This window comes from Ixodes scapularis, unplaced genomic scaffold (genome assembly GCF_016920785.2).
Source record: "Ixodes scapularis isolate PalLabHiFi unplaced genomic scaffold, ASM1692078v2 PGA_scaffold4__175_contigs__length_147842914, whole genome shotgun sequence".
NCBI classification, from domain to species: Eukaryota; Metazoa; Arthropoda; class Arachnida; order Ixodida; family Ixodidae; genus Ixodes; species Ixodes scapularis.
The window spans coordinates 73,744,433-73,754,646 of record NW_024609879.1 but is presented as its reverse complement, the minus strand read 5'-3'; the positions used below and the strand labels follow the sequence as shown (position 1 = coordinate 73,754,646).

At 48.6% G+C, this 10,214-nt stretch overlaps 1 protein-coding gene across 1 annotated transcript; it reads right to left on the bottom strand.

The window, feature by feature from the left end:
* Positions 1–399: 399 nt before the first annotated feature.
* Positions 400–4,101, bottom strand: LOC120839888. Its single transcript, XM_040210287.1, has 3 exons — positions 3,913–4,101; positions 1,884–3,663; positions 400–1,223 (listed from the first exon to the last, which is right to left on the bottom strand). The coding sequence occupies exons 1-3, from the start codon at positions 4,099–4,101 to the stop codon at positions 400–402; spliced, it is 2,793 nt and encodes a 930-aa protein (XP_040066221.1).
* Positions 4,102–10,214: the final 6,113 nt, after the last annotated feature.

The window sequence follows — 10,214 nt, the reverse complement described above, 5'->3', positions numbered from 1 at the left end:
GCCGTCTCATAACCGAGGTCTGAATGTTGTAGGCGTCCTCTCAGTCGTAGCAGCCCTCTGTCATCTATAAATACATTCAAAGCGCGCAGCTCTGACGAGCCACTGCACTGTTCGCCTCGTTATAGTTGGTTTAGTTAATCCTCAAAGGCTTCCCTTTGAACTTGACGGAGCAACCTAAGACGTGCCTCCCTTATCTCTTCAGGTTTGAGTGGACCCTGGAAATTCTCTTTTGTGTGTCTACAATTATTGACAAAACGTAGCACCCAAGCAGTGACCCGTTGTAGGCGATTCAATTCTCCAAACTTTCCGATGTTTACCACAGGCGTACAGGAGCTCGTAGCAGTGTGGCTCACAGTTAGTTCTGAAGTTCTTCTTTCTTCCTTGGCTGCGGTATCTTGGCTACCAATGGGCATAGTAGGCCAACATGTGGGTGACTCTGCCAGCCTCTTTGGTCCTTTCACACCATAGGTCACACTTCTGTAGACAGTCCGGAGGGACGCCCCTGGTTAGTAAATCCGCCGGGTTCTCAGCTCCAGGGCAGTGTCTCCAGTTACTGGGTTCTGTCCTTTGTTGAATCTCCATAACTCGGTTTGCCACGAATGGTTTCCACTGAGTAGCCAGGCCCTTTACCCAGTGTAGAGCAATCATTGAGTCTGTCCACAGCGACACTTCTGAGAGATCCGACTTAAAAACTCCCTTAAAGTAGACACATAGTCGAGCGCCCAGCAACGCTCCCATCAGTTCCAGTCTCGGTAGAGTCAAGGTCTTTACTGGCGCAACGCGCGCCTTGGCCATTACGAGGGTCACTGTCGTCTGGTTATCACAGTCACTACGCAAATACGCGACTGTCCCATAGGCCTGGGGGCTAGCGTCTGTGAAGACATGCAGCTCAGTTCGACCGCCGGATGAAGCATAGCGACGAGGGATCGAAATGTCCTCGAGATGATGCAGAGCTTTTATCCAGTTGCTCCATCTCAGACTTACGCTTGGAGGTAGCGGAGTGTCCCAGTCCAGCCCAAGTGCCCAAAGTTCTTGAAATAAGATCTTGGCTGTTATCGTCACTGGGCTGAGGAGGCCGAAGGGGTCGACAATTCTCGCTGATGCTTGCAGTACAAAGCGTTTTGTGTCACGGTTGATTATCAGAAGCTCCAACGTGCTCTCTAACGAGTATTTAAGCTCGTCCCTCTCTCTATTCCACTCAAGTCCCAAAACACGCGTCACACCTGACCTCGGTGTGGCAGTATCAAAGGAGAGGCTTCCAACCCCATCTTCGTCAAATCGTTGTTGCAATGACTCGCTGTTGGAACTCCACTTCCTGAGCTTCATTCCTGCTGCGCTCAATATTTGCTTGGCTTCCTTGTAGAAGTTTGTTGCTTCTTCAAGCGTTTCAGTGCCAGCAATCAAGTCGTCCACGTAAAGGCACTCGTCCAGTACTTTTGCAGTCTCAGACAAGCCATCTGAGACGTTGGCCAGGTGGTGCTTGATAGTCGCTGGCAGCATGAAAGGGCTGCTCTTTGCACCAAATGGGACGCGCGTCATGCGCATTGCTTCAATCTCCGAACTTTTGAAGTCTTCTGTAGGGGAACGTGCGTACCACGAAAAGCGAAGGGCATCACGATCCTCCTGCTTGATCAGAATCTGTAAGAAGGCCTTCTCAATATCTGCGGTGAAGGCAATCGCTGGACGTCGGAAGTTGATGATCAGCTGTAACATGTCCGGATTGAGGCTTGGGCCCGTAGACAATGCATTGTTGAGGGACAGACAGCCCGGCGCCTTTGCAGACGCATCAAACACGATGCGTATCTTAGTCGTAGAACTGTCAGGTCTAAAAACAGCACGATGAGGCAAGTTGTAAACTCGTTTCCAAGTGGTATCCACCTCGCCTGCTGGCACTTTTTCAGCAAAACCTTCTTTCAGGTAGCTACGGATCGCTGAGTCGTACTGCGTCAGTCTTTCGGTGTTGCCTTTTAAACGCCGAACCAACTTGTCTAGTCGCTGTAGCGCAACGGCTTCGTTGTTCTCTAGGGGTCGATTTAGGGGCTTCCACGGGAGTTTTGCCTCATAACGGCCCATGACCAGAGCTAGGGAGGAAGTGAAATCTTCTCTTACTTGTTCTTCTTTTCCGCGCGGAGAGTCGTTCACGGAGATTCCGAGGCTCTCCAACTCCCAGAAGGCTCGCAGTTCGTTTGAGAGGCTCAAGGTCGGTTTTGCGACGCCGGTGTTCAAGACGGCCACAGTAGTGCAGGACAGCACAGAAGAAACCTGAGGAACTGGGCCCTGCAGTGTCCAGCCAAAGTCCGTCTTCAGCGCGACCAAGGATCCGTGTATCTTGCGGACTTCCCCGCTCACCATATTCCAATAGTGATCTGCCCCCACTAGGATTTCAATGCTCCGCTTGGAATTAAGGAAGGGTGAAAGGGTTACATCGGCTAATTCTAGCTCTCCCACGCCAGCAAGGTCAACCACGTTGTCGGGAAGCACCAACTGGTCAGAACAGATGTTTTCTATTTCAAGGGCTTCCAAGCAGTGTTCTTTGCGGCTGTATTGGCTTCGCAACCAAAGTCGCACTAGCCGACGTTTTCTCGTAGTTCCACCGGCTGTTCTGCCAAACGAATAGATGGTCACCTCCTCCTCGCCGATCACTTCCAACCTCAGCTTTCGTGAGAGCTGCTCGGTGACGAATGAACGTTGGCTGCCTCCGTCAAACAGACAGCGAGCAAGACGCTTCCGGTCACGTCCGTCTACCCATACTTGAGCCGTTTGTAGCATTACGGCGTTCTTGTTGATGGCATTCAAAGACGCCAGGGAGTGGAGCTCGGTAGTGCCGGTCGCTCCTTGATAAGACGGAGGTGACGTACCACAAAGTGGAGTGATATGGCGTCGGCCACATTTGTCGCAGCGAAGGAACCGATTTCGGCATTCTTTTGAGGTGTGTCCTCGCTTCGCGCATCTGTAACACCTCCCTTCGCTCCTTAGCCGTCTCTTCTTTTCTTCGATCGGAATCGCAGAGTTACATTGCGGCGCTTCATGTAATTCGGAGGAACAAAGAGGGCACCCGTCGTTTGAGGGTTTGGCACCAACTGCGAGGGAAGCAGCAGACCCCTTTCCTCGGAGGTTGTCGCTTGATCGATCTCTGTCGCTGTGTATTTTCAGAGGTTGCGGTTGGTCCCGTGTATTGCCGTCGTATACCTTCTCTCTGCTATCCAGCTCTACACGCATCGATCGCAGGACAGCCTCAAGATTCGAGCTTTCCGGTGTTTCATTACTAGTACTCTGACTCTTGTAGAACTCCACGGCCAAGTCAGCGGGCAGGACGCAGAACAACGCAGCACACAGCTTTGCCCCGTAGCTGTCAGAGTCGATGCCCAGAGTCCTCAGCGAAGCGATGTTGCAAGGAACGTGATCGTGTAAACGACGGAGGGCTCCGACGTCACTCAGCGCCTTCACTTTTGGTAGGTTCAGCAGCCGCGTGAGGTGTTCTTGAACAAGGACGTGTTTCTTGCCAAATCTCTCTTTTAGAAGCTCCACGGCATAAGCGTAGTTGCTCTCTGTTGCTTGAATGCCGCTTACCGCCGCCGCCGCCTTGCCCGTCAGCACCGTCCGCAGGTATAGAAACTTCTCCACGCCGGAGAGCTCGATGTTGTAGTGGATCGCCTGTCGGAACTGCTCCCAGAAGGGAAGCTAATTCAACTTCTCTCCATCAAACCGTTGGAGTTCGAGCTTTGGAAGTTTAAGCTGTCCAGCTCGGCTCTGGGTTTGAGTGGTCGATCGTTCTGTGGTCTCGGTGACCCTGCTCTCGATAGCTGACGATGTCCTTGTCTCTAGGCGTCGAGGACGTGTCCGCATTCGGGTGATCACACTTTGTGTCTCCCTGACGGCCCTGTATTCTTCGGCGAGGTGCTCGCTCTTTACGTGGACCACGATGAGCGCATCTTGCTCCTTGAGTTCCCTTGCCAGGACATCCAGCTCGTCCGTTATTTCTGCGAGGCGTTCTTCGTGATGAGGCCTGAAATCCTCAATTGACACCGCCGCTTGGATCTCCTCGCTTAGATGTCCAATTTCGGCTTGCGTCACCAACCTTTTCGTCTGGAGCCGCTCCATGTTCGCTGTTCGCTGATCTCGTATTGGCGCTGGAGTCCCGGGTTTCGGCACCAAAATATTCGATAATTTAGATCACTCCGGTTTACAAAAGAGATTTATACAACATATTTACAGTCTCGACATATGGAGGGCTCTTGAAGGTTGATGTTGCATCGATCAACGGTTCCAACTAGCTCTGCTCGCGCCGGTAGCCTCTCTTCTTCTTCTTCTTAGCACATGCTCCTTGGTCTTCATTTCCTGTGAGATGTGTAGTCGGGCGCGTATCCACATTTAGCGAGAAATGTCCTCAATATTTAAAGGAGCGATGCAACAATTTTTGTACTTTGCGCAAATGCCGCTTAAAACGGATCCCTAACGTTAATGACCTATGAAACACGCGTTCGTTTTTCACCCCACGCAATAGAAGTCCCAGAAAAAAATTTAAGAAAAACCAGCAGCGTTCACCCCCTCAACTCGCAGCCAGAACAAGTGGCCGCGTGATCTGGAGCCGATTATATGCCGCCAGTGTTGATCATAGCCACGCGCTGGGGTTGGCAAAGCGCAGGACACGCGCTGAGTTCCAGACATTGTTATGGCTCGGCTGTTGTCGTCGTTGCAGCAATTGGACACGGGTCACCACCCCAATGCTTCTCGAGCTAGCAATTATCACGAGCCCAAATCGAGTGCCCACGCAATGCTCGGGTCCAATCTATGAACCGCATTCAAATATCGTCACTTGGGTGTACTGCGATCCCCGCGTTACGTCATCAAATTTTGCAAAGGAGAGATTGAATGAAAATGATCGCTTTTGTCTCTGAAATTACACCTCAACAAAGGAGTTTCTCGGCCAGTGGCGTTGCGTGCGAGTATTCTTGAGTCCCAGGTGTGGTTGCAAATTAAGGGGGCGCCTTCATTTCTTTTGGTGATGTGCGAGAAATCAGCTCTCTTCAAAACGTGCCCTAAAACAAGCCGGATTCTGTCCGATTGTCGTGAAGTGACTGTAGTCGACATTGTATATGGGATATGCTGTGTCGCTTCATATTTTTCTCAAATAAATCCCGTTCGGATAACGCGTCCCGTGGGGTACGTACGATATATGTTATTCGATTGATGAGACTCGTTGAATTTCATATTGCGAGCTGTGAATACCCATGTCTTTCGGCCATCTTAACTATGTGGTCAAATATTTTCGACGGTTAATACCTTTGTAGATCGACGCGGCCGAGTCTATGGCGTCGGAAACAATCAGCATAAAATGAAACACACTCCAGTTGCATTTGTTCTGTCGCGCACGGACTCTCCAAAAATAACTTTCATTTGTTTGTTGTCTCCAAAATGGTACAACGCTTTCTTAAAAGTCTAAAAAAATTCTATTTGCCATAAAAAAAAATACAACGCAGCAATTTAGGCACACAGCCCACTGACAAGGAAACCCACGGCCCAGCGCAGTCGGGCAACACTGATGTACACTCTCAAAACCAGGGACTCGCGCTGTAAATCACATCGTTCGAGATTGACGCTGTAAAGGTCTAGACTAGGGAGCTTGCATTACGGGGAGTTTCCCCCCGTTCGATGGGGGTCACGTGGTTTATGGACCGCACTTTGCACTACGAGCTGCGAGGAGAGGACGAAAGCGTTGATCGTCTGCCAACGTCTCCGCTTTTCCTTCTGCTTTCCTCCTCGCCACATGAAAACGCAACGCATGCGTAGTTGCGACCGGTCTCCACAGGTGACACCCACCATTAAGTTTGCAAACACTCCCCAAAATTTGAGATGGACCATCTCTCCAATCTACTCTTCTAAGAGAGTACTAGAAAGCCTAAATGGTAGAGAGGGTCCATCCCGAAGCACAGGAACGTTTGCAATTTAACGGCGGAAAGGCAGGGACGCTCGCAGACGATCACCGCTTTCGGTGCACCTCCTCGCACCTCGTATTGCAAACGCGATCGAGCAATTGAGGGCTCTGTACAGAGGCACACGGACGCCATTTATCAGGTAGCATTGGAAGTGCCCCCAATCCGCTTATCAGTGACTGAAGGCTTTTCAGTATTTGCGAGATCAAACCCGCGCACTATCTACGAAAAATGATTCATTATAACCTCGTAATAATTACTTAAAACCTACGGCGATAAGAAATATGCGTAAAAGGTGAGGAAATGCGGATAGGTCGATTGGGATCCAAGTCTACCAGATAGATGGCACTGGTGTGCCCTCTTGTCGTCAATGGCCTTAATTATTATAACAGACATCATCATCATCGTCGTCACCGTCGTCCTCGTTGTAAGCGTTCATAAGCGGTCACAGTTGAGGCACTCAGTCACACTCAAAAGCAAGCGTGTGAACTAGCCTTTAGAGTGAGATATCGCAATATTAATTCTTTAGGTTCGCGTGGATGGCACGCCATTTAAAACGCGCTAAATGACAGCCCCCACTTCTGCAAGGGGAGACTGGCATAGATTCCCGCGCTGCTGGTTGCCGGAACGCGCCGCTGTAAACCGTTTTCTCGGTATGTGAACTTAGCCCTTTTCTGAAAAGATAAAGAAAATGGACAAATCTTTGATTGAACGTTTTATATAAAAGCGGAACCTGCGTGCAAATATAATGTGCTTTAAAAAAAAGTTAAATTCTTGACACAAGTAGGACAGTCTTGAGCCATAAAAGCACGTCGTCCCGGGACCATACATATACGTTATGCCAGATCACACGACGTCACATGTCACAAGGTGTCAAAATGTGAAGTGATGCCAGTGCCATGTGAGACCACACTGTCACATGACGTCACAGTGTTATCCGAAGTCACGGCGCCACGTGACTTCAGAGTTTAACGCAAAAAAGGATGACCCGAGAGTTTCTTCTAGGAATCGTCACGCTACAAGCACCATGGTCAGATAGCAACTGTTATGAGCATCGTGACGTGAGCAGCGTGATGTCGGCATCTACGCCACATCCAAAGAGTAGACACGAACTACCAAAGGGCTAGCCTTATAAATGCTATGTATTTATAAATTTTTTGGTGCACTTCTAACGCAAAGGAGAGCTACTACCATATCAGGTTCCAGTAAGAAGATGGATAAGTAGGATTCCAACCCACTGCCTATACGATTATTCTGCGTTGTTGCTCGGATGGTGTCAGAACTGATGGCGACTCCAGCAGAGAGGCATTGCTAACGTGGCATACATTATAAAGCATGGAAGTCTAAAAACTTACCTGTAGAGACTTGTGTACGGGCCTGCCTTTGAAACTCTCGTTGTTTTGCGGTTAGTCTTCGACCACCAGATCAAAAGAATTTATGAAAGTAATATTCCGACGATTCTGGAATTCTCTCTGTTAGACATTATCAAGAACGTTTTAGTGGCCCGGGGAAGTTATGTGCAAATTCCTTCCGTCCAGCGAAACAAATCGCCTGGCTCAGTCATTCCATCAGGTTCAATGAAGCTACGATAGCACTTGAGGGGTGGCGGAAAAGGGGGGGGGGGGGGGGGGGGAAAGGTTTAAAATAGCGTTTGTATGCCAGCAGATCGGATTGAAGAAGTATTGCATTGTAGACTGCTCTTTGAAAGGGTGCGAGTCCTGTCGTGAGGGATTTCAGCAAGCAGCACTCGCTATCGGAATAGTATAGAATATGACACGCAGCGAATGAATTGTGAATGTATAAAATACTTATCTTACCTTTCGTCCATGCACCTTTTCCTTGGGGTATTGCATTATTTTCTCTGTAATTCAGACGCGCGTACAACCTGACCGTGATATGCCTCTGCGCTTACTAGAATAGTTCAGTAATCCGCAGTTCTTAGCCTGTTAAGCAGCGCCTGTCCCTATTCAGTGTAGGAGCGTGTGTGTGTGTGTTGGAGAGGGCGAAATATTAAAGAACCGCGTATTTGTAAACGGTAGGCGATACGCGGCATGGCTACGCCGCTCGCGCCGGACTGGCTGCTCCTCGACGAGGACGCTGCGTCGTCACGCAGAGCAACAGGTGGTTGCCGCGCCGGCCGGCAGGCGTTGCGCGTGCGTCACTGGGGCGCGTTTTAACCTCAGGGGCATCCACAACGCCAAGTACGACGGCTATGAGAATTAAGCGCGCCACATCTCCGTCCTCAAGCACGTGATGGCACCATCCCACCCGCATTGCGCGACCATGCTACAGCTATCGCTTTCGTTTCTTCGCCACCCATTGTGGGCGAAAAAAATATCATTTATCGTCGCCCGTGTACAATGCGGCCGGGAACTACGTAACTGGGGACAAGGGTAGACGGACAAAGTCTATAAAGTTATTACTTTAAAATAACTTTTAAGGGTAAAAGCTGCTAAGGAAGTAAGAAAATACAGGTGGTAAAATTGATGACCATTTTGTCCCTCGTGCGATTTTCTCATGGGCATGCCATCGTGAATTTTCCATGAACCGTTCAGTTAAGAGGAATCCTATGTTGCTTCTGTCCTACTGCCGGGTAATTTGACTGGAATGATTCTCTTTTCGTTGGTTTTACTTTAGGCCTTTTCAATCCGCGACAATCTGTTCATGGACTAAATTAATAGTCGAAGAGCAAAGAGTAATGTTTGCGAAATAAATGATTTCTTTCTTGTAAGAGCTGCTATAGTTAACGGACACACTTATGATATTGGATTGCTTTACAAACTTGCAACAGTAATATTACGGACTAGTTACAGCCACAGTAGAAAAACTGTTTTATTGTCGTTTTAAGATCTGGAGGACGTAGTCACTTCCTATTGGCGAGGAGATCAAGCTATAGGGGGCGCTCTGACCCGTTTGTTGTTTTGAGGGACTTAATTTGTTGTCCCCACACCTCGGTGTTTACCCAACACAAGGCCTGTGGACGTGCCCACAGGCATTGTGGGCATGTTCATGTCTTAACGGAAAGATTCTAACAATAAACGAAGTGACGTTTACTGTTAGTGCGGATCTCTCCCGAAAGCAGTCGTCAGGGAATGCGGGCTTGACCCACTTCGGCTTTTGTACTGAGCTGGGGACATGTACCGTGCATGCTACATTGTTCATGCAGGCCGGAGTGGTAACTTAAGAGCCCCTCCTCCCCCTCAGGCGACCGGAGAACACGAACTCCAGCCGAGCGCTGACGCGGCCTTCGGCTAAGTCAGCCGAGCGCTGAGTCATTGTTATTTGTTGTCCCCATCTGTGTAGTTCCAAAGTTAGCCGTTTGGGGCGCCGCGGTCTGGTCTCCTCCCAATAATGATTGGTTTAGATCTCAAAACAACCAGGAAGCCACCTAGGCCAGAATTATGATTCGTAAGACGGTCCACGAAGAACGCTAGCATGTTAAATTCGGATTCCTTAATTTTTGTTATATTTAAGAATATTTGTGTTTCAATTTTTTGGTAATATCTCTACACGAAGACTATACTAAATGAGAAACAGGCACACCGTGTGTGTTATAAATATTTTATTGCTGTTTCAGAATCTGGGATATGGATGTTTAAAAAATATCCTTAACTTTGATCGGAACTGTTAATCTTGTGGCGTCACTGACAGCTGGAGGGACGCAGGGTGTGACTTATTATGTTCACACAAAGAAACCTTTTAGAGCCTCTCTACGTGGGTTGCGGTGATTGCACAGCCATTAATACGAGCGTGCCCAGGAAAAAAAAAGCCGATGGAGATACACCAGAAGTTTAGATTTCGTTTAGGAGTTTAGATTTTGTTTAGGATCTTATCAGTGTTCAAGTGCTAAACAACTGAGACTGTATCGACGACCTTAATCTGGTTAGTGGCGATGATCAGTTAAAATGTTTTAATTGTTTGACTAAGCGCGCCACTGGTTTAGGCTCTAGTGTTGCAGCAGAAATAACTACCTCCAAGATGCGATTGCATAGCTTTGAGGGAGCCGTGGCGAGTAAAATATCGCGAGTAGCTGTGAAGTTTGGTAGGAAATGGCAAGATGGTTTCTAAATTTCCTTTATGAGCGTACTGAAAAATAAATATATATAGGGTGGTACAAGTCACCAGGCCCGGTCTAAAATGGACCGTAAAAATCGACGCCTGCACGTAGCAATCTAAGCTTTTCGTCAAATGTGTATATCACCAGGTCGGTTTTTTTTTCTTTTAAAATTACAAAGCGTAGCTCTCCTTCTGTAAAAAAATAAGGCCAAAAAACTTGCCAGG